This window comes from Myotis myotis, unplaced genomic scaffold, assembly GCF_014108235.1.
Source record: "Myotis myotis isolate mMyoMyo1 unplaced genomic scaffold, mMyoMyo1.p scaffold_m19_p_3, whole genome shotgun sequence".
NCBI lineage: Eukaryota > Metazoa > Chordata > Mammalia > Chiroptera > Vespertilionidae > Myotis > Myotis myotis.
The window spans coordinates 82,262,750-82,284,490 of record NW_023416335.1 but is presented as its reverse complement, the minus strand read 5'-3'; the positions used below and the strand labels follow the sequence as shown (position 1 = coordinate 82,284,490).

Sequence of the window (21,741 nt, the reverse complement as noted above, 5' to 3'; positions counted from 1 at the left end):
TCATAAGACATGCTGATGTGCTACCAGGTTCCAAGAACCCAAAATGAACCCATATGGATTTAGCAACTGGATTTTTCTTCTGTTGGAAAACATGTCAAACTCTGACAACTGTTTCTCTTTAGCTCAGTGTGACAAAGTTGTGATTTCCCCCCATGATGCTTTTAGGGTCTGAGCAAAGCCCATGATGACCAGCAGTGCACTTTTCCTCTTTGTTTAAGTCTGAATAATACAGACCACTTTAAGTTTCAAAAAACATGGGAATGGGCCTCTATTTTCTTTATTTTATTTTCTGCCTCTCACTTCAGATAGCTTTTCCTTTCATGTTCTACTTGGAGAACACAGTTTATTTACACAGTCTTCTAAATAGTCCCTCTGCCAAATGACTTTGGCCATTCATACTTTGTAGATACCTGAATATTGGACAATAAAGACCTCTCCTACAGGTTCTAGGATCTAGATAAGAACTGTGATAGGGACAGAATGTCAGAATATGTGTCCCAAACTACTCTGGCCCTAGTTAAAGAGAAGAGTTTCTAGTGCTGGAGCTACTCCCCCCCGCCCCCCAACAAATATTTATAAATAGAATTTTGGGGAGTTTCCTGGACTTCTGATATGTCTATAGTCAGGAATACTATTAGCAATTTCCCTGGATCTTCCCTTAGAAGATCCCATATGGAAGACATTGGGCCTACTCAGTCAGTCTGGAAGGCCAGGAGCACAGCAAAAACCTGCCCTCTATTGGAAATACTTATTGGCAAAATCTTCATCACATCTGGATGCCTGTAGTATATGCTGTATGTGAATATATTCAGATAATTCAATATCCTTTTGAGAGAGACAAATGTTATATAAAAGAATGCAGTGGCACAAATCTTGATTGTCTTAATTGCCTATAAGGTAAAGAGGGAGTGAGAAATAAGCTACTCAAATGGCTTCCATCTACAGAGAACATAAAACTGAGGCTTGCCCAGGCCAGAGCCAGGTGGCTCTGTTGGCGGAGCATCGTCCCATACACCAAAAAAAAAAAAAAAAAAAAAAAAAAAAAAAAAAAAAAGTTGCAGGTTCAATTCCTAGTCAGGGTGCATACCTAGTTGCAGATTCGATCCCTGCAAGTTGGGGAACATATGGAAGGCAGATCAATGTTTCTCTCTCTCTCTCTCTCTCTCTCTCTCTGTCTCTCCCTAAAAATCAGTAAAAATATATCCTCCAGGGGGTTAAAAAAAAAAAAATCTAGGGCTAGAACTTCCCAACAACAGGTGATCCTAGTTATTAGTGATGATCTGTGACACTAATTTATCTGAGCAGAAGTATGTATTCTTTCTAGACATTCTCATGACAATTTTTATAAAATGGAGTCTTTAAGCATGCCAATTAGGTACATATCACAGGAGAGCAGTGGGATTTCATTGGTAACATTATTTGGAGCTTTATAGATTTGAATCCTAAGTCCCTTGGGAGTTGCAACTTTCTGTCAGATTTTCTGCTTGGCAGTTAATGGAACAGAGTGCTATGTTCCAATTCAACTAAAGGAGATAGGCCCTTAGAAAGCACTTTATTATTGTGATTTGTGGATAATTTTGCGATCATTCCTTGTGAAGACAGGTTGACATATAATTGGACCTAAAAGAATTGCATTTTTATGGGGGCACAGCAGCGTAGCATTTTATATCCCACGACACGTTAGAGCAGCCTGACGTTGCCTGGTGCCTGTGCTGTGACTCTCCCTTCATTTCACATGTGGCTTACATGTTGGTTTTGGCATGCATTGAGCTTGTGTGAGATAAAATGAGTCAATACTTTTGATTTAGTACCAAAGCTTCGGAGCTGTGTTTGGCTGGAAACCACTGGCTATTGTTTTGAAGGAAAATGGGTCAAAATTTTTTTATTGAGAGACAAATAGCTTTGAAGAGATGTTGACACACAAACTCTGGGTTTGTATCATTCCAACTTCTCTTGCTTTTTAATTTGTTCTGTTACAATAGATTTCTAATCCCAGCAGCCTGGGCCCCCTGTCATTGCCAGTCATCATTGTTAAATCCCATCCAGATACAGTCCAAACCTTCTCAATAACTCTTCTTATAAAAGAGCTGTTCTTCTGAACTTCCCTGAGCCTGGCTGCATCCTCCAGGTCTTCCTGCTCAGGCACGCCCTTTACATATGCCCGGCTCCTCTGCAGATCAGGACATACATATTATGTGTAACCAAGATGCTTCTTTACATCAAGCTCTCCCCCTACCACCACCATGGTTTCCATCACTGTCCGATTTCACACATCTGCACAGACCAGTTTACATCTGAATTGGAATGTTCCCCCTAATACCTGGGTATTAGGAAGTAGAATGCAATGTAGGCACATGCACTTAATAAAGGTTGAGTGGTGATGTTTTGTTGTTTTCAGTGAATAGAGTTGAGACTATATTTAGGTTGCACCTGAGAAAAGTAATTGGGGGAGTGTATTCTCCTCTAGAAACTACTGACCATAAAGAATGAGTCATTAACCTAAATCTTTTTGGAGGAGGTGGAGTGCATTTCTCACAATTCTGGAAGTTGGGAAGTCTAAGATCAAGGTATGGCGGATTCTGTGTCTTGTGAGGGCTCACTTTCTCATAGACAGTTGTCCTCTTACTGTAACCTCACATGAAAGGTGACCTAACTCTTGTTTCCAGACACAAATGCCCATATCAATAAATCAGCAGACATTTGTCAAGAACTTTCTGTAAAAATGACCCTCATTGTGGGAAGGAATCATCTAAGCCAGTGGTCACCAACCGATGGTCTGCGGACCACTGGTGGCCCATGAGGTCTGAAAGGTTGGTGACCGCTGATCTAGGCAGCCTGTTTAAAAGGCAGAATCTTTAGCCACGCATGCACAGCTTCTGTGTATTGTGAAACTAAAATCTGAGGTGATACCGAAGCAGGCACTTCTGGACCACGTTTTGAGCATTACTGGCCTGCCATATGACAAGAACTGTGTTAGCAAAGAAATGGTGACAAGATGATCTCTTACCTCAAGAAGTTCATAGATGAGTGAGAAAGACAGCAGTTAATGACAATGAAATGTGATTCATACTAAAATCAGAAACACAGAGAGGGGCTACTTATGCTCTAGGTGCCTTGTCAGAAGAAACAATACATGGAGTTTCTCTGGATAAACAAGGGAGTTCCAAGGCCATTTCAGATACAAGGAGAAATTTACTGAAAGGCCCAAATAGAGTACTTACCAAATAAGTGGACCAAACTCCTTTTTGGACTTTAAGCTTTTTAGAATCTCAAGGTGCTGAGAACCATCAGCTCAAACCACAAGTGTTTGATCAGTCTTCTGCCACTGACTCACAGTCTTCCCTCTCTCCACTTCCCATAGTTGCTTTATCACTCTGCACTGCTCACAGACAACTGTGCCCTTGTGGCTTTGTGGAAGACCCAGATTTCACATAGCATCATTCCTGCTACTCCCTTAGAGCTTTTAAATGGGCTGCTGTAGGAAGCCAGAATACTTCAAGTTGGCTATGGTCAGGCCTCCATTGGCTTCTAGAGAGATAGCTGTTCCTCAGCAGTGCTAAGGTTCCTGGACATCCTAGGGCTGCTCCTCCCCCCACCCCCGCCCCAGTGAGCTGATAGACCCACCGTTTTCCGGGCTTTCCAGAAGACTAGCAACCAGTGTGGATGTAGGGGAAGCTAATCTCAGCCAGAACTATACAAGGTGACACAGTGTGGAATGAAACTCCAAGCAGCCTGAGGAAGGGAAGTATATTCTGGTAGGATCCCATTTCTCATTCAACTCAAAGAGAATACTGCACTGACTAAACTGAATGTACAACTTGATATTTTGTTCTCATCAGGTAAACAAAAAAGTTTATAAGTTCACAAGACAAAAAGAGGGGAGTGGGAGGGATTGGCCCTGTGACAAACCACAAGACCTGATGATCTTTAAACAGCACTAATCGGGGTAGGCCCACTCTCTGCTGGCCTCCCCTGATGACTCCCTGAGACCCCACACCAACACAAAGGTGTGCAAGCACCCGGTGGGTGGCAGCTAGACTTGGTATAACTGGAGACATTTGTTGAGCGGCCTCAGGCCCAGTGCTGTCACCGAGTTTGAACTGCTAACAGTCTGGTGAACACCACTCACCTCTACCTGGCGACCCACTGTGAACCTACCTCATGCAGCTCTTTCAGTGACTGAGCCTAACTGGCAGCTGGTGGAATGAGAGAGGGGCGGTGCATCTTGGGGGTGCCTTGGGACTTGTGCTGACCTGTCCCCAGGCCTGGTGCTGGGAAAAGCCGGCATGGATGTACAGCTTGGCCCTTCCCACATGTACCCAGCGGTAGGAGGGGAACCAAACAATGCCAACTAAGTATACTAAAAATGGCGATTTGCCACCTAAAGATATTAATATTACCATTATTACCTTTTATCATCACCATTATTTCATAAAAAGACATTTTAGCAAAAAAAAAAAAAAAGGAAGAATGTGGTCTCAGAATAAAATAGTAGGGCTTTAATATCTCAAGAAAAACAGATCCACTTCTGAAAGTGAGCTTTGAGCTTTATGGAGAAATGTAATGAATTATTTCTATCTTCCTCATTTCACTGCAAACCAATACAGCCCACCTAAAAGCAGGGTTCTGATGACAGGTGTTTGAGGACGCTTATCCAGATGCTTCAGAATGAACTGGCAGGCATCCCAGAGATTCCAAGTATCACACAGGCGATCAGGGCACCATGAGAGCCTACCCCAGATCAATCCAAGGTCACCAGCTATTCACAGGGTGCCCTCCTACAAGAATGAGGAGCTCTTGTCTAGGGCTCCCCCTGACCTCTTTTCATACAAGGTGGGCGTCCCTTTGCTTTGGCTTTCAAGCATCAAAGCTTCCAAATAAACAATGTGAGGGCTTATCCTCAGATTTAAGTCATCTCAAAGCCTGCTTTACAGAGAACTAAACAAGTGTCATCCAAACATGGTTTCTTAACAAATGGAAGCAAGGTCCTCATGTCCTCTACTTTGATTTTGTATGCGAGAGCAGGGAGAGTAGAAAGGCAACGCTAGTATTTCAGCCCTGACACCAACATCAAGTTTTTCATTTATCAATACAGTGTTGACAGTTGATTTTTTTCACATTAGAAAAGCCTTCTTATTTATTTATTTATTTATTTATTTATTTATTTATTTTTAAAACCTTCTGATCTATAATCAGACTCCAACCAAACCATCCATTCCTGGACCTTTTGAATGATCGTGTAAGTTACAGCAGAGAGGAGAAAGCAAGCGGGCTCCCTTCAAACAGCAGCAGCAACCAGGGAGCAATAGCAAAGGCTTCAGACAGGATTTATGCTTCCTTCAGTGGCAGTTAGGGGAAATATGGATTAAATACTTTTCATAACTAGCAGCTATAATTATCAGGGAAATTTGAGGCAGCGTAATTTCTGACACAGCTGTGTGAGCCTTTTTCACACGACAAAGTCCACCGAGGGAAAGAAAAGAGATAATTTTATCCTTCTAATAACTACAATTTTATATTGGTAAATCAAGCATAAAATTGGTAGTTGAAATGCTTCCAGGAGCCTTTGTTTAGCAATACCTTTATTCATCTACATCGTCTCTCGAGCTCCAGCTTCTCCAACTACTATAATCCATGAGGTAGTTCTGTCTGTCATGTTACTGTGACTGTCTTCAGAGTGGCTGTTACTGAATGCTTGTTAGAAATGGCAAGACCATAAATAACTTAGCCTGACAAAACCATCATTGGAGTTAGGTGACATTATGACATGTCATCTCATAGATGAGACTCTTATTTGCCTCTTAATAATGTCCAATATTTGTCTCTTTAATTCAGGCATCATATCAACGTTTCTTCATGTCCATCCTTTCGGAGCCAATATAGAATATCTTTGGTCATACATGCAGCAGCTGGACTCCAAGGTAAATTCTTTCTCTCGAGGGGACTTGCACTGCTGGAATTGACATGTCAGTTTCTGGTTGCAGGGGGGCCTGTGAGCTGCATTAGGGGTGCACGAACCGATGGAGGTCAGCCAGCATTTCTCCTCTACAAGACCTGGCTTTGGGCAGATAGTTGTTTTCTTTTCACTTTTGTCTTGTAGAAAGAAGAGCAGTTATCCAAAATGACAGTGACTTTTTCAGCAGATGCCAAATTACTTTAAAAAGCATATGAGGGATTTAAAATTGCAGGTTGTCCCAGAAGTTCCCAAAACAAGGGAGAAATCAGGTCAGGGTAGCTAATGGGCCATTATCCTTAGACCATGTTCTCACAGAATTCTGTTAAGGACTCCACACAAGAGAGGAAAAATCACCTCAAATAATATAAAGATCTGGTATGACTCTCAAGAAAACTGTATTAACGGTTGTTTTTCAGCATTATTCTCTAAATGACAAAAATAACCATTGAGTCAGCTTTGTCCCTCCAGGGCCACTTCCAGAGTCAGGACATCACTCCTCATTTCTCTGTGGCTGTTTCTTCCATTTGCAAATGGCTGTACTCCTGGCCCACTGCAGTGTTGGTGTGCCCGAAGAGAAGGGGCACAAGAGCTCAAGTTATGTATGGAATTCCGGTGAACAATGAGAGGGCCCCTGGCGAAATAAAGTGATGTCATTAACCAGTACTGCCTGCGGGGGCCCTGGAAAGGGATGGACACAGAATCAAACCGAGAGGCAGGGCCTGTCACTGAGCAGCTTGTTAGACGTCCTGCTGGGAAGAAAAATGGCAATAAGAAGCTCTTCCATAGAGCACCGCAAAGAGCACGGGGTGTGTAGGACCAGGAGCACAGCCGGCAGTCCTCTGACCCTGAAATGCACGCATTGTCATTCTAAATATACAATGGTCAGTGTCAATTACATCACTACACTGTGTTCTTACTTTGATTCAAATGATTTTACCAATTCATGATCCCACAACTGTTTGACCTTTCTAATAGGGCTTATTCTTTGCCTTTGAGAGAAGTCATCTGGAATAAAAAGTATTTTTTAGTCACAGAGGTGCATGCCCTTTTATGCTCTCACAGCTGGTGATAGGGTAGACCAAACAGAGTGAAAGAAAATGAGGAGGCTGTAGGGTTCTTGAAGTTCAGAGTCATAATGTTTCTTCTTGGTGGGCTCCCCTCATATGGATAGGGAGGTGTTAGAAAATGCTCATTTTAGCTCACATGAAATGAGAGGGGAGAGCTGGAGATGTCACTTTGTTGAAATAACACTTTGAAAGGCTTCTTTCTTGCTTCCCCCCCACCCCCCTTCACCAATACCATTCTTCCTTAATATGTCCACTATCTTTGCCTGGAGAATTAAATGTAATACTGCTCACACCAATGTGTTTGGCCTAGAATAAGCCTCAAGAGATTATTCCTGTTGCTGCCATTGTCTTCCCTTGTATTGTTAATGTCTCTACCCCCCTGTGTGGAAATCCTAAGTGGGAAGCTTTTGTGGAGAAGCTGTTGGGTTTTAGTGTGAGCTGAAACGGCCAAAGAATCCACTTGTTCTTTATCGATGAATTCCAGGGCGCTTGTCCCATCTGCTCCAGCAAGTGTGGGTTGCTGATCTGTGCATCTGTGAAGTGTGTGTGTATGAGTGTGTGTGTGTGCGCACGCGTGTGTGTGTGTGTGCACGTGCGCATGTGTAAAATCATCGGGGGGTGATAAATAATTAATTATTTTGGTGGAGTATAAGCTCTTGTTTTATTCTCACCCTCAAAACAGAGTGTCTGTCGGGTGAGGCCCGTGTGGTCTCCTCAGACATCTCAGAGCAGAGCATTCACGTACCTGGTCTCTGGTCATCAAATGATGGCCCTTCCAGGAAGGGAATCGGTCAAAGGGAATTCCACTGCATCTCAGACTGGTACTCTCATTTACAAGATAATGACGAAATACACAGGGTCTCCCCCAGATAGCCCTCCATCTCCTGAAGGAAATGCTCAGGAGAATTGTCAAACCTTTCTCTCGTGCCCAAGGTAAAAAAATATATGGAAAAAGTGCTCTGACTTAAAAACTCCTGGGTGCTAGTGATTGAACTAAATATTCTTTCTATCCCAGTGAAGCTGAAAGGATATTGACTTTTTAATCCAGACAGCAAATTATTGCTCTATGCTGGGATTCCGTATCCTCAGGGCTTTAAGCAGAAAACAAAATAATGAAAGGTTGCCGGCTAAGTATCCACCAGGGCCTTGTCCCCGCACCAGCTGCGAAAGGCTCATAGTCCCGGAGCCAGAGCCACAGCCAGCCCGCTCATGCCGAGGCTGTCCAGTGCGGCGGCCTGGTGCACCTGCCTCGGGGGTCCCGGGGTGCCCTCCCCCCGCCCGCCTCACACACGAGGTTTGGTCAGTGTTGCATTTAGGCAGTGGCTTCCTCCTGCCCTGCACAACATGGGGGTGGAGGGGTGCTGACTCCAGTAGGGCAGCTTTTTAAAAATTCCCCTTGGAACAACAGTTTCCTTCACATAGGACACCATCGCCATCACCACAAATGTTGTAAAATTACATTTAGATTCTGCCTATCCCAGTGCTGATGACAGCAAGGAAAACAGGCTCAATCCAGCCTGCAGCTGTTTTTATTAGGATTTCCCCAACGGCCACATACAGGTATAAGAATGAAGAGAAATGGAAGGAGAGACAGGAATTAATTTAAGTTCTCCTGGCCAGGTAAATTGCACAGGCTCCCTAAAACTCTGTAACCCGATAATGGACCATTTTCCAGTTAAATATTATTCCTGCTCTTGAAAATGATAATTGCATATCTTTCTCTTCTCTGCTGCTTTTAAACCACTCACTCTCATTCACTCAGCTCTGATGTATCAATAACATATGACCAATAAGCAATTCATTCTGAGGAAGACAGAGGGAAAAGGCAGTAGGGGCACATGGCTCCCTGAAGCTGTGCTGAGTCAAAAACCATGTCCTGGGCCCAGGCAGCTTAGCTCTTCAGATGGCAGCACCATCTGGAAAATGGTTTCTGATCAATACAGAGAATCTCCCACAGCAGCCCGGAACCCTTCAGTCCTAAGGAGCAAGGAGGTGAGCATTAGCAGGTGAACATGCCTTTCTTATGGCCAATGGGACAGGTCCCTCTGCCCCTCCCCCAACTTGTGAATTCTTTTGGAGACTAAGACCCAGTTCTCCAAGTGTGTCTGGCTGCTCGTTCTACTAGTGTATACCTGCAGCCTCTTCCCAAGGCCCACTGAGTGGAAGCTTTGATTCTGAAAACCAGATTTGACATAACATAGCTGCAGATGCTGGAGGATTTAGAAAGGCCTGCATTTGGGCATGAGACCACTGTATGGTGCATGGACACATGCACATTTCCCATCACAGGGTTGAACCATTTGCATTTCTGTACACACACAAAAAAGCATACCTCTTGAAAATACAAAATTAAAATATCGGGTCAATTTCAAAGAGATTCAGATCAGCCTTAAGTGGAGAGCATTCTTTCCCAGACTGTAGCTAGGGAAAAGGGTAGATGAAATGTTCCCAGTAGTGTTGGTAAGATTGCCCACCTGAGTAATTTTTAATAGTATGTATATTTAATAGTATGTATGTTCTCCTAAATAACTACCTGTCACAATATATTAATGATTGAATGAGTTTTCTGTTGCTTAGACAGGCTATAATGGATGTGTTTTATAGATATCACAGCACCTCAGGAAAATTTATGACATATGACAAGCATTGGAAGTAACAATACTTCCATTTGGCTGCATAAAGAATAAAAAGATAGTTGCTGCCCAACCAGCATGGCTCAGTGGTTGAGCTTTGACCTATGACCCAGAAGGTCATGGTTTGATTCCTAATCAGGGCACATGACCGGTTGTGGGCTTGATCCCCAGTGGGGGACATGCAGGAGGCAGCCGTTCAATGATTCTCTCCCATCATTGATGTTTCTATCTCTCACTCCCTCTCCCTTCCTCTCTGAAATCAATCCTATCTAATGAAAGAGAAACATGGTAATTAGCTGTACATCCGCTACCCTTCCCATTGGCTAATCAGGGCAATATGCAAATTAACTGCCAGCCAAGATGGCAGCCGTAGGCCAGGCAGCTTGAAGTGAATATGGGGCTTGCTTGCTTCAGTGATGGAGGATTCCAATGTTCCCCGCCTGCCACTGCCGGCCTCTGAGCTTGCAGTTCGAAACATTGTTACAAATATAGAAGCTAAACAAAACCCCAGAAACCTGCTTTGAGCCAGCTGGGATCTCAGAGCTGGAGTTGAAACAGTGTTTCGATTATAGAGCCCAAACAAACCAGAAACCTGCTTTTAGCAGCCAAGGCCTAAGAGCTGGAGCCAAGCCTCAGAGCTAAAGCTGGCCCAGAATAAAAAAAGAAAAAAGAAAAAAAGGAGCGGTTGGGAGCTTCATTCACCCACCAGCCTGAAAACAGCCCTCAGCCCCTCACCCAGACTGGCCAAGCACCCCAGTGGGGACCCCCACCCTGAAGGGTGTGTGACCAGCTGCAAACAGCCATAATCCCCTCATCCAGGCTGGCCAGGCACCCCAGTGGGGACCCCCACCCTGATCCAGGACACCCTTCAGGGCAAACCAGCCGGCCCCCACCCGTGCACCAGGCCTCTATCCAGTATAGTAAAAGGGTAATATGCCTCCCAGCACCGGGATCAGCGGAGCTGCGAGGCCTCCGGGCACCGAGATCAGCATGACAGGGACCAGCGCCCAAACCCCCTGATCACCCTGCGGCTCTGTGTGTGACAGGGGGCGGGGCCACAAGCTCCCTATCGGCCCTGCTCTGTTCGTGACAGGGGAAGGCACCCCAAACCCCTGATCAGCCCTGCTCTGTGCCTGATAGGGGGGAGCTCCCCAACCCCCTGATCGGCCCTGTTCTGTGTGTGACAGGGTGCGGTGCCCCAACACCGCCCCCCCTCCACGGGCCCTCTGTGTGTGACGGGGTAGAGCCATAACCTCCCCATCAGCCCTGCCCTGAGTGTGAGAGTGGCGGCGCCCCAACTCCCTGATCGGCCCTGCTCTGTGGGTGATAGAGGGCAACGCCCTAACCGCCCCCCACGGGCCCTGCTCTGTGTGTGATGGGGTAGAGCCATAACCTCCCCATCGGCCTTGCCCTGAGTGTGACAGGGTGCGGCGGCCCAACCCCCTGATCCGCCCTGCTCTGTGTGTGACAGGGGGCGGTGCCCCAACTCCCCTATCGGCCCTACTCGGTGAGTGACAGGGGGGAGCTCCTCAACCCCCTGATCGGCCCTGCTCTGTGCTTGACAGGGGGAGCTCCCCAACCCCCTGATTGGTCCTGCTCTGTGCGTGACAGGGGGTGGCGCCGCAACCTCCCCATCGACCCAGCCTTGAGTGTGACAGGGGGTGGTGCCCCAACCCCTCAATCAGCCCTACCCTGAGTGTGACTGAGGGTGGCATTGCAATCTTCCGATCCTCCCTGCTCTGTGCATGACAGGGGGCGGTGCCCCAACACCCCAATCGGCCCTGCTCTGAGCCCAACCAGGGGCTGCACCTAGGGATTGGGCCTGCCCTCTGCCACCCGGGAGCAGGCCTAAGCCAGCAGGTCGTTATCTCCTGAGGGGTCCCAGACTGCGAGAGGGCACAGGCCTGGCTGAGGGACCCCCCTCCCCCTGAGTGCACTAATGTTTGTGCACCGGGCCTCTAGTAAAAATATATTTTAAAAAAGACAGTTACTCACCTATAGCAAGAGAAATTGGCAGTTACCAGGGACCCAGTGAATGCTCAGGTAATTCACTGCTTTTCAGATACTCAGTGCTGTCCTAGGGACTAGGAAGAACAGGGAATGGCCAGAGAACAAAAGAAATGTAAGAACCCTGCTCTCAAAAAGCTTGTGGTCTAGTTGAGGAAATGGTATAGTATCTACAAACCATTTTGAGAATCAGACATGAACTAATGAAGTGCTAAGTTGGGCAAACAAATATTTAGTGATATAGGAGTTAGAGAAGAGTGAAATTACTGAGTCATGATTATTAACGGGAAATATTCTTGAATCCGTGCTTATCCGTGTGGCTTCCCTCTGGGAGATGTTAACTCTTCTTACCACATTTCTTCCCTTTCTCCTCTTTCTCCCCTTCCTTCCTTCTTTTTTTTTTTCTTCTCCCATTTTTCCCTCCAGGTCTTTTCTTTTCTCCTTCTAATTGTTTCCTTCTATTTACCTTCTTCTTTCCTTTTCTTTTCCTCTGTTCCTCATTCCTCACTTACCTTCTTTCCTTATTTCTTCCATACTTCCTTCCTATGTCCATCTCCCACTCCCTTCCCTCCCCAACACCCACTTTCTGTATTTCTCTCTGCAAATGTATCTGTGTGCTGAGGCCATGCTTTGCCCAGGGATGTGAAAACTGTGCACTACAGGCAACCAGTCAGTTTACCCTGTGGAAGGAAATCTGGGTTTACAATCAGCTGCTCTGACAGTACAGCCTTGACAAAGCCTATGCTGGTGTCCTTCTCTGCCTCAGACAAGAACCCCCAGCCCCTAGGCTCCCCTTGCTTGATGTAGAGCCAACCATCCTTATAATAAAATTGGTTCAGGTTTGCTTGTGTCAATTTACACATGTGCTTAGAAACCTGGCAAGGAGGCAGTGAACTTGGGTAAGAGTCAACAAATCAGAAAAAAATTCAAGCAGACCTTACAAATTACCAACCACACAAGCCCCTTTGACACATGGAGCCTTTATTCCTTATTATCTTTCCTTTTTTTAAATTAGAGAAAATTAATCCTTTCTAAAAGAATATATGTTAGACGTAGAAATTTTTAAGCAACACAGGGATGGGAGGGCTCACTGACAGCAGCAAAGGCTGAAAATACACAGCCCCTAATTTCTTGAAACAAAAGCCAGCTGGGTATGAGGGTAATAAAACTGTTTATGACAACCTTCCTCACCTTCTAGACCACCAAATACATGATATGTGGGAAACTGAGATTTCAGAAAATGGAAATGAAATAAGTGAAGATATTTGTACAGTAAAAATTCTTTGGCCATAAAGTAAAAAAGGAAGACAAATTGAATTTTCTCTTGAATTTGTATTGAAAATCCAAAATGGAATATGTCACAAAGGTTATTTTGTTTGGGTTTGGAAAATGTTTAAAAACCATTAACCTAACCTGAAAGCAGTTTCTCCTTGAACTTTCTTCTGGCATGAGATACAAACATCTTTAAGGAAATACTCCAGAATTCAGCTGAGAGCCTCATTAAATGGATATATTAGATAGACTTTCATTTGAGCTGGTCTGTTCTATAATTGTGACACATCCCTGTCCACATTATTTACCTCTTCAAGGCAGAATCAGGCTATCACTGTGCACTACGGACAGCAACTTAGAGTTAATTACTTTTGAGGACACTAATTTCCATTATATTAATTTCTAGCTATGTCAAAATCTGAGGAATGGCTAATTGGGTGTTCAAAGTTAGAATTCAGAAGCATTTCAAATCCCAGTTTCACTACTTCACTGTGTGTCCGTGGACAACTTATTTAACATAGCTGTGCCTCAATTTTACCCTCTGTATTAAATGACAATATATAGACAGCATTCGGGACAGTATCTGGCACACAGTAAGTGCTAAGTGCTGGCTGCCATTTGTTTTGATCTTAAAGTATCCAAAAGACCTACTACATCCTCTCAGTTTGAAATCTTTGTCCCAACCCTAGTGGGCAGATTAATTTTAAATGTCTTGCCCAAAGAGGGTGGGGCCAGCACTCAGAGCCAAGTCTTCAGATCATTCAGTGAATTTCCCCCCCCCCCATTTCTTTGTCTTGCAAATGAAAAAACACCCAAAAGATAAAGTGATTTAGACAAGGTGGTGAAGCTGTTTAATGGTTATACCAGGAGTAGAATCCAACCTTTTACCTCTATGTTTCTTTCTTCCAGCAAGTGATGAGTTTGTTTGCTTGTTTAATAAACTTTCTATGAGATAATGCACGTAAAGCACTCATTCCGTGCTCTGTCCACAGTGAGGACTCAGTAAATGGCAGCTACCTTTCCTCTGCTGCCTTTGTGGTTGAAATTAGTTAATGTCAGGCCAAGAAACCATGGAAAACAAGATTCCCCATAATCTGCTTGCTGTTTTGGTGAAAGGTTCCTGTGGGGTTCATTAGCATGTGAATGCATACAAGCCTCGTGAGCTGGGCATTTTCAATTTTTTCTGTTGATGTTGGGCCACTGGGCCCTAAATACTCTGAAGTATTTGTAAAGTTAGTGGCCCAGGAAACAAAGAGAGTCGAGTCAGCCAGAAAGAAAGAGAAGGAAAGGTTTAATCTGTGTCCCCGGGCGAAAATCCATGAGCCCCAAAGGCAGGGCCAGTGAATTCAAGCCAACAGGGAGGGAGGCATTTCTTTTTATACAGGTGTTTGGTGAGGGGCGTGGGGCATGCGTTGAGGAAGTTCCTGCTGTGGGGGTCTTCAGGGGGTCATCACGGCATTCAGCTGAGGAAGCTCCCACCACGGGTCATAGGCATGTTGACCTGTTAGGAATTCCAGGGAAGGTCCATTATCTCCGTCACCATCTGCTTTGCAGTGGCATGTATTTGTGATTGGCATCCGTGGTTCAGAACAAGGCCAAGGAGCCTGGATCTTACCCCAGCTCCACACTTACCCTGAGTCACCCTGCACTCGGTACCTAATCTCTCTGGACCTCCGTTTCTTCATTTGCAAATTATTCCCTCCTTTATGAGAGTGTAGTAAGATTAAAGGAAATGTTTTCTTTTTCAGAAAAGAAATATATTTTTATTGATTTCAGAGAGGAAGGGAGAGGGAGAGAGAGGTAGAAACATCAATGATGAGAGAGAATCATTGATCGACTGCCTCCCACACAGCCCCTACTGGCACTCTCCTTACTCAGAAGAGTCTGGCAACGAAAAGGTTCTGGGTGATAGTTTTTACAACCAGCTGCAGGACTGCTGGGTGGCATTGACTGACCTGATGACCCCATCTAGCCTCCAACATACATGTTATCTTCAAATCAGGTCTTTATTTTACCCTCAAGAATTCAGCTTTGAATTCTTTGAACCAGGATGGTGGCATAGGTAAACTTTACACCTGTCCTTGCTGCCTCCCACAACCACATCAAAATTACAACTAAAATGCCTAACAACTTATCATCCAGAACCTCAGGAAAGCTGGCTGAGTGGAAGTACTACAACTAGAGAGGTAAAGAAGAAAGTGCATTGAGACTGGTAGGCGGTGTGGAGGTGCAGAACGGGCTGGCACCCAGGTGTGCCGCTTTTTTAATCGGGAGGGAGATACAAACTCCCACTTGCTTTGAGCTCCATTGCGGGGCGAGACTCTGGGGGACCCAGACACATACGGGGAGAAACTGGACTGTCTGGCATCAGGGCAGGAATGTGAGGGTGGCTTTCTTCCAGACAGAGGTGTTCCCAACGGTCATTGTTCCTGTGCTGGGACCTCCCCAGTGCAGAGCTGACTGGCAGCAATTGCTGTTTGCTTCACCCTGGAGATTCCCTGAGACCCCGCTCTACCCAATTTATAACCCCATCCAAGCTGTGCACAGAGGCTTTTGCATATGAATGGCCTGTCCTTTCTCAACCTAAAATCTGTCAAACAAGCTGCAACTGGGTGAGGGAGCCCCAAAGCTATCAAAAGAAGGCCCAAGACCGGCACCAGCACCAGCCTGCCTTGCTTCACAGCTGGGCCTCATCTGGGCACTTCCAAGCCTGATACAAAGTGGAGGAATCTGCAGATCTTTCTGTAACTCTTGCTGGGTGGCCCCAGGCAGTGGCTGACTTTGCACCTCCTTGAAGATCCAAGAGCCAGTGTACCCAGTGGTCAGTGCAAGATCATACCAGATTACAACTCTTCACATCCATAAGTGACACACTCAAGGGGCAGACTCAGTGAGCACCAAAGTTCCACTAAAGCAAGTCCTGCCCCATAAGGGAGCCTCCTGCACAAGAGCTCTTCCATTGTAGACACAGATGGTCCTCACAGCCAACTGGCCTGGAGACCAATGATACTAACAGCAATCAAGGCTTAACTACAACAAGACTGTGCACACAGGCCACAAAGGGGTGCACAAAGAGTGTCCACCTCAGGTGATTGGGGAAGCTGAGCCACTGGGCCCTATACAACACTTACTACACAAGGCCACTCTATCAACTCAAGGAGACTTAGCAGCTACCCAATACATAGAAACAAACACAGGAAAGCAGCCAAAATTCGGAGATAAAGAAACATGTCACAAATGAAAGAAATGGAAGAAAGCAAACTACTGGATATAGAGTTCAAAACCACAGTTAAGATTCAAGTTACTCAAGAATCTTCTAGAAACCTCTGAGGAACTTAATGAGACCTTCAAGGATCTTAGTGAGAATGCCAAAAATATGGAAAAGGACCAGTCAGAAATTAAGCATACACTGACTGAAATAAAGAATAATATACAGAGATTCAACAGTAGACTCGAGGATCCCAAGAATCAGTCAAAGATTTGAAATACGAAGAAGCAAAAACCACCCAACCTGAAAAGCAAAAAGAAAAAAGAATCCAAAATTATGAAGATAGTGTAAGGAGCCTCTGGGACAACGTCAAACATACCAACATCTGCATTATGGGGGTGCCAGAAGAAGAGAGAGAGTAAGATATTGAAAGCCTATTTGAAAAAATAATGACAGAAAACTTCCCCTACCTGGTGAAATAAAGAGACTTACAAGTCCAGGAAACGAAGAGAACCCCAAATAAGAGGAATCCAAAGAGGACCACACCAAGACACATCATAATTAAAATGCCAATGGCAAAAGACAAAGAGAGAATCTTAAATGCAGCAAGAGAAAAACAGTTAGTTATCTACAAGGGACTGTCAGCTGATTTCTCAACAGAAACTATGCAGGCCAGAAGGGAGTGGCAAGAAATATTCAAAGTGATGAATAGCAAGAACCTACAACCAAGATTACCCAGAAAAGCTATCATTTAGAATTGAAGGTCAGATAAAGAGCTTCACAGACAACAAAAAGCTAAAGCAGTTCTTCACAACCAAACTAGTAGTATATGAAATGCTGAAGGGTATTCTTTAAGAAGAGGAAGAAAAAGAAAAACATAAAGATAAAAAATTATGAAAACAAAGTGACAACAAATACATATCTATCAACAAGTAAATCTAAAAATCAAATGAATAAAAAATCTGATGAACAGAATAAATTGGTGAATGTAATAGAATCAGGGGTATGGAAATGGAGTGGACTGACAGTTCTTAGGGGGAAGAGGATAGGGGGCATGCGGGAAGAGATTGGACAAAGATCTTATATGCATGTATGCAGTACCTATGGATGTGGACAGTGGGGTGGCGAGGGCCTGGGGTGGGGTGGGAACCAGGTGGAGGGGAGCTATGAGGGGGAAAAAGAGGGACATTTGTAATAATCTGAACAATAAAGATTAAAAAAATATATATCCTTAGAATCTTCTAAGTTGAATGAAAAAAAAAAAAAAGAATTCAGCTTTTTCTTCTTTCCTAATGAATAGCACAAGGCTAAGGGAGGTGGTAGTTATGCTAGAAACAAGCTTATGATGGACGGGCTGTCACCTTGGTCTGCCAGCTTCTCTATAGTCTTTGCTTGATCTGAGGAAGGACTGCTCATCCTGTGCTGTCCTACAAAGAAAGAAGAGAGTGTTAATGTAAAAAAACCATTGAAATCTGTATAGAATTTTTGTGAGTTTATTTGAGCCAAACTGTCGACATATGCCGGGAAGCAGAACCTCAATGAATTGAGATAATACTCTGGAGAATGACTGGTTACATTTGTATTTATACATTGTAATCAAAGGAAAGGGATGTAGGTGGGTTACATGAAATTCATTGGTGATGGACTAGAGAAGCAGGAGAAAGCAAAGCAGGGAAACCCCTGGGATTGGATAAAAAGTAAAATGATAGACACATACTTAGGTGGGTGCAGAAACAATTAACATGATAATGAAGGAATTTGTGGTATCTGTCCTGGCGCCCAGCACATTAGGTTGTGCCCCAAGGGGCCCAGAAAAAGAGAAGTTACAAGTTACCCAGACATTTCAAGGGTATGTTATTACAGATGCAAAAAGACAGAAGGCCTAGGATGTAACTACCCACCATAACTGCTTTTAGTTAAAGTTTAATTTCAGACCATCCTTTGTGGTTACTTTAGGGCTCTGAGTTTGCAAGACCGCCATGCAGGCCTTTCCTGAGCTTGTCAGGTGAGCATGTGGCCCCTTTCGTCCACAGGAGCTTGTTTGGAGGAGAACTTGGCCTTAAAGCTGAAGGAAAACTGCCTCCCAGACCAACTAGAAATGGAGTTTGGCAGCATATCTCCCTGTACTTATTTCTTGTGTCCTAGGAACACAGATCTTGAACCACTTACCACAAGAGGTTTGATATTAGTGTGTTCCATCTATCAGCATTAACATATGGTATATATAGAAAGTGTACTTGTGCTAGGCATTGTGCTACATTTTATGTATAATTCTCTCAATAACACTGGGAGGGATATTGTTATTTCTATTATACACTCCAAGAAACATAATTACAGCTACTCAATGACCTGTCCAAAGTCTCATGGTTTATTAGAGGACTAGTGCAGATTAAAATTCAAGCCTGTCTGATTTAAGCTCTCATTCTTAACCCAAATATGTCTAAACATACGAATTACCTGAGGTGACTGTTAAAATTAGATTATCTGGGCCATACCCTAAGATCAGCTAAATCAGAGTCTCCAGAGAAGGGCTTAGATCATTTGTTTTTTTTAGTAAGTACCCCAGGTGCTTGATATTTTTAAAAAAACAGCTGCCCCCGTGAGTCTTCACCCGCAGCCGACTACAGTCCTGGGGAGAGCTTATGGCATGCCAGTGCTCAGGCCCCAACCACATGCAGCAGGTTCATCCCAAAGTCTGCCTTTCATAAAACAGTTCTGCAATTCACTCCGGTTTCCCAGCTAGAAAATGGAGAATGTAACAGCTGCCTCGCAGGTCTCAGGAGTGTTGTTTGAATGAAGTGAGGACGCTGGTGGAGGTGTTTTGCAAAGTGCTCATTGAAGTATGCTTGTCAAAACCACTGTGAACCTTTCATCATCTGCTTAGTAGGCTTTTGTGAGTTGATCTGAGAATCTAATTATCCATTTAGCATGGTTTTATGGGGAAATATATTCAGATTTCAAAATAATTCACACGAAAATTTTACAGTACAGTTGATTTCAACTTTTAGAGCTACCACTACTTAAAGTTTTGTTTTATAGGCCCAGAAATATTGAATACACCATGTGAAATCTTTTCCATGTGAATATTACTAGTAAGTCAACAGTTGATTTGACTTCCTGGTCTCTTTGATCTCTCTTTAAAATTAGTCTTAATAGCGTTAAATGAAAAGTGTAGACTCTCAAATAGAAAATAATAATCGGTCTGATTCATCGAACATTTCTATGTGCCTCAATCTATGCTAAGCCAGGGGTCTTTACACATCCTAATGAAATGTTGTTACTCCCACTTGCTGAGGCTTAGAGAGACTAACTATCTTGGTAGGAGTCATCTAGTGCGTAACAATAGTAGATAGAAGATTCAAACAGAAATGTCAGACCCCCAAACCCAAGGCCTTAGTCACCTCGCTATATAGGAGCCTCCCCCATGCACAGTGAGGAAGCAAGCACAAGAACACAAGAGCAGCGGCTGTGTTCGAGCAGGATTGTGGTTAATTAGCTCTTTTTTTAAGAGGAAATGAATTATTGGTATGAAAAAGTATGAAATTTAAAAATTGGTAGAAGAAAAAATTGAATTAAAAAATCTACCTAGATTTTATGACTAGATATCAAGACTTTTACCCTAGCTTGTTTGGCTCAGTGGATAGAGCGTTGGCCTGCGGACCAAAGGGTCCCAGGTTTGATTCCAGTCAAGGGCACATGCCTGGGTTGCAGACTTGGTCCAATGTGCAGGAGGCAGCCAATCATTGATGTTTCTATCTCTTCCTCTCCCTTCCTCTCTGAAATAAATAAAAATATATTTTTAAAAAGAAGATTTATTGCTGTAGGTTTTGGGTTTTATTTTTGTTCCTGATCCTTTATTGTGTTCTGGTCCCAGTGAAAGTTAAAGGTAGAAAAAGAAGTTAGAGAGTGTCAAGAAGCCTACCCATGTCCTCACTACCCTCACCGAGTTTAATACAAATGCTGCCAGTTGTAGAGCAGAGTGAGGGCACCAATGGTTTTCTGGGAGTGGTGGTAACTTACTTGGAGCTCTCTTAAATCCCTCCCCCTATCTCCTTTTATATCAAGGGAGGGCTAGTCAGGCGTGGCACTGCCAGCAAGGGTGCCACCATCTGAAGGGTGAATCTGGAATTTTCTGGCTGTTTGCCCCATGCCCCACACCACCAGCTGCTCACAGAATGAGAAAGAATTACATTCAGCGCTTTCCTCAAGTTCCTTTTATAAGGACCTTACTTGACAGCCACACATAAAACCACATGCTGTTTATCGCACTGAAAAAGCTCATCCGAGCCCCTCGCCACCTTTAAGATGAGTTCCTTTCCTAAAACGGACTTTACTTCTTTTCTAACAGATATCTGCAAATGAAATTGAAATGCTTTTGATGAGGCTGCCTCGCATGTTTAAACAGGAATTCACAGGCGTGGGAGCAACGCTGGAGAAAAGATGGAAGTTGTGTGCCTTTGAAGGAATTAAAACTACCTAACTCTGAAAAACAAACCTGACACATGTCTGGAAGTGAAGCTGCTGCACCCGTCCAGGGCTGTGCAGTGAGGGCAGGCGGTTGGGGTTGTCCAGGGCAGGACCTCGGCGGAGCCATCAGAGCCTGACTTTAGTTGCATCTGTGGCGTTCTCTTGTGAGTGGAAATGTAATTGTGTACCAGTTCCCTAAACAAACAGAGCTTCTACACTGACAGGTCTGTTTCCTCTGCAAACCAAACAGTGATTCCACAATCATAATGATGGCAAAATCTTAAAATATGCTACATTTGAGAAGAGCTCACCAAGCAAAATATTTAAAGTTAATGATGGTGTAGCAATGGTTGTTGCTAGGCTACAGAGTTGTATATGTAATGTATAGCTAAAATCATTCAATGACATTTTCCTAAAAGTCTATGTTCCTGTTTTAGCAAAAAAAGGGGGGAAAAAAGAGAGAAAAAAGTAATTTTACAGTGAGGAAAAATCATACCAAAAGAAAACTTGAATATGTGTCTGAACAGTTATTGTATTTTGTAAATTAAGTTATATGCTATTCCAGGGACTTTTGCCTTATTGAAGAGGCAGAAAATGTGATTGGACTCCTTGGGAATGCTTTATCAAGAATATTATTTTTCTAATGTAACAATTCTCCATCATAAGTTCTTTTAACATGGACTGCGTAACAATTTTCATAAAATGTAAATAAAGGAAAAACTAGTGCTACTGTCTTGTATTTGGTATGTAATATTCAGGTTTATGCATCAAAATAAACATACAGTAAATATTCCTGTTACAAATTTTATAGCAAAGATATTAATTTTTTTCAATAAATATGACTTCTACCGTATTGGTTTTGTAAATTATTCTTTGTTATATTTTAATTCTTCCTTAAGAAATTTTCACATTATTCAGCCCATCTCATATCCCATTATTTACAAATGAATAAATACATGAGTGACATTAAGAGCCAAACATTATTTAAAACAGGAATATATAAAAATTGTGAAGTGAGAGTACTAAGGAGATCATATAACATTAGAGTAATTGTTTGAAAATACCAAGAAATAGCATCCAAAGACAATCAACATAAAATTTACCTTTGTTTTGTGTATTATGGGCAGTTAT

The 21,741-nt window shown here is 43.6% G+C and overlaps 1 protein-coding gene across 2 annotated transcripts in view; it reads left to right on the top strand.

Moving 5' to 3' along the window:
• ENOX1 (ecto-NOX disulfide-thiol exchanger 1) overlaps positions 1 to 21,463 on the top strand; it is a 626,117-nt gene extending 604,654 nt beyond the window's left edge. For both annotated transcript variants that reach the window (XM_036300802.1, XM_036300801.1), the window contains 2 exons: positions 5,836 to 5,921; positions 20,492 to 21,463. In XM_036300802.1, coding sequence (XP_036156695.1) covers positions 5,836 to 5,921; positions 20,492 to 20,623 — 218 coding nt within the window. In that variant the 3' untranslated portion in view covers positions 20,624 to 21,463. The remainder of the gene's footprint in view (positions 1 to 5,835; positions 5,922 to 20,491) is intronic.
• Positions 21,464 to 21,741: the final 278 nt, after the last annotated feature.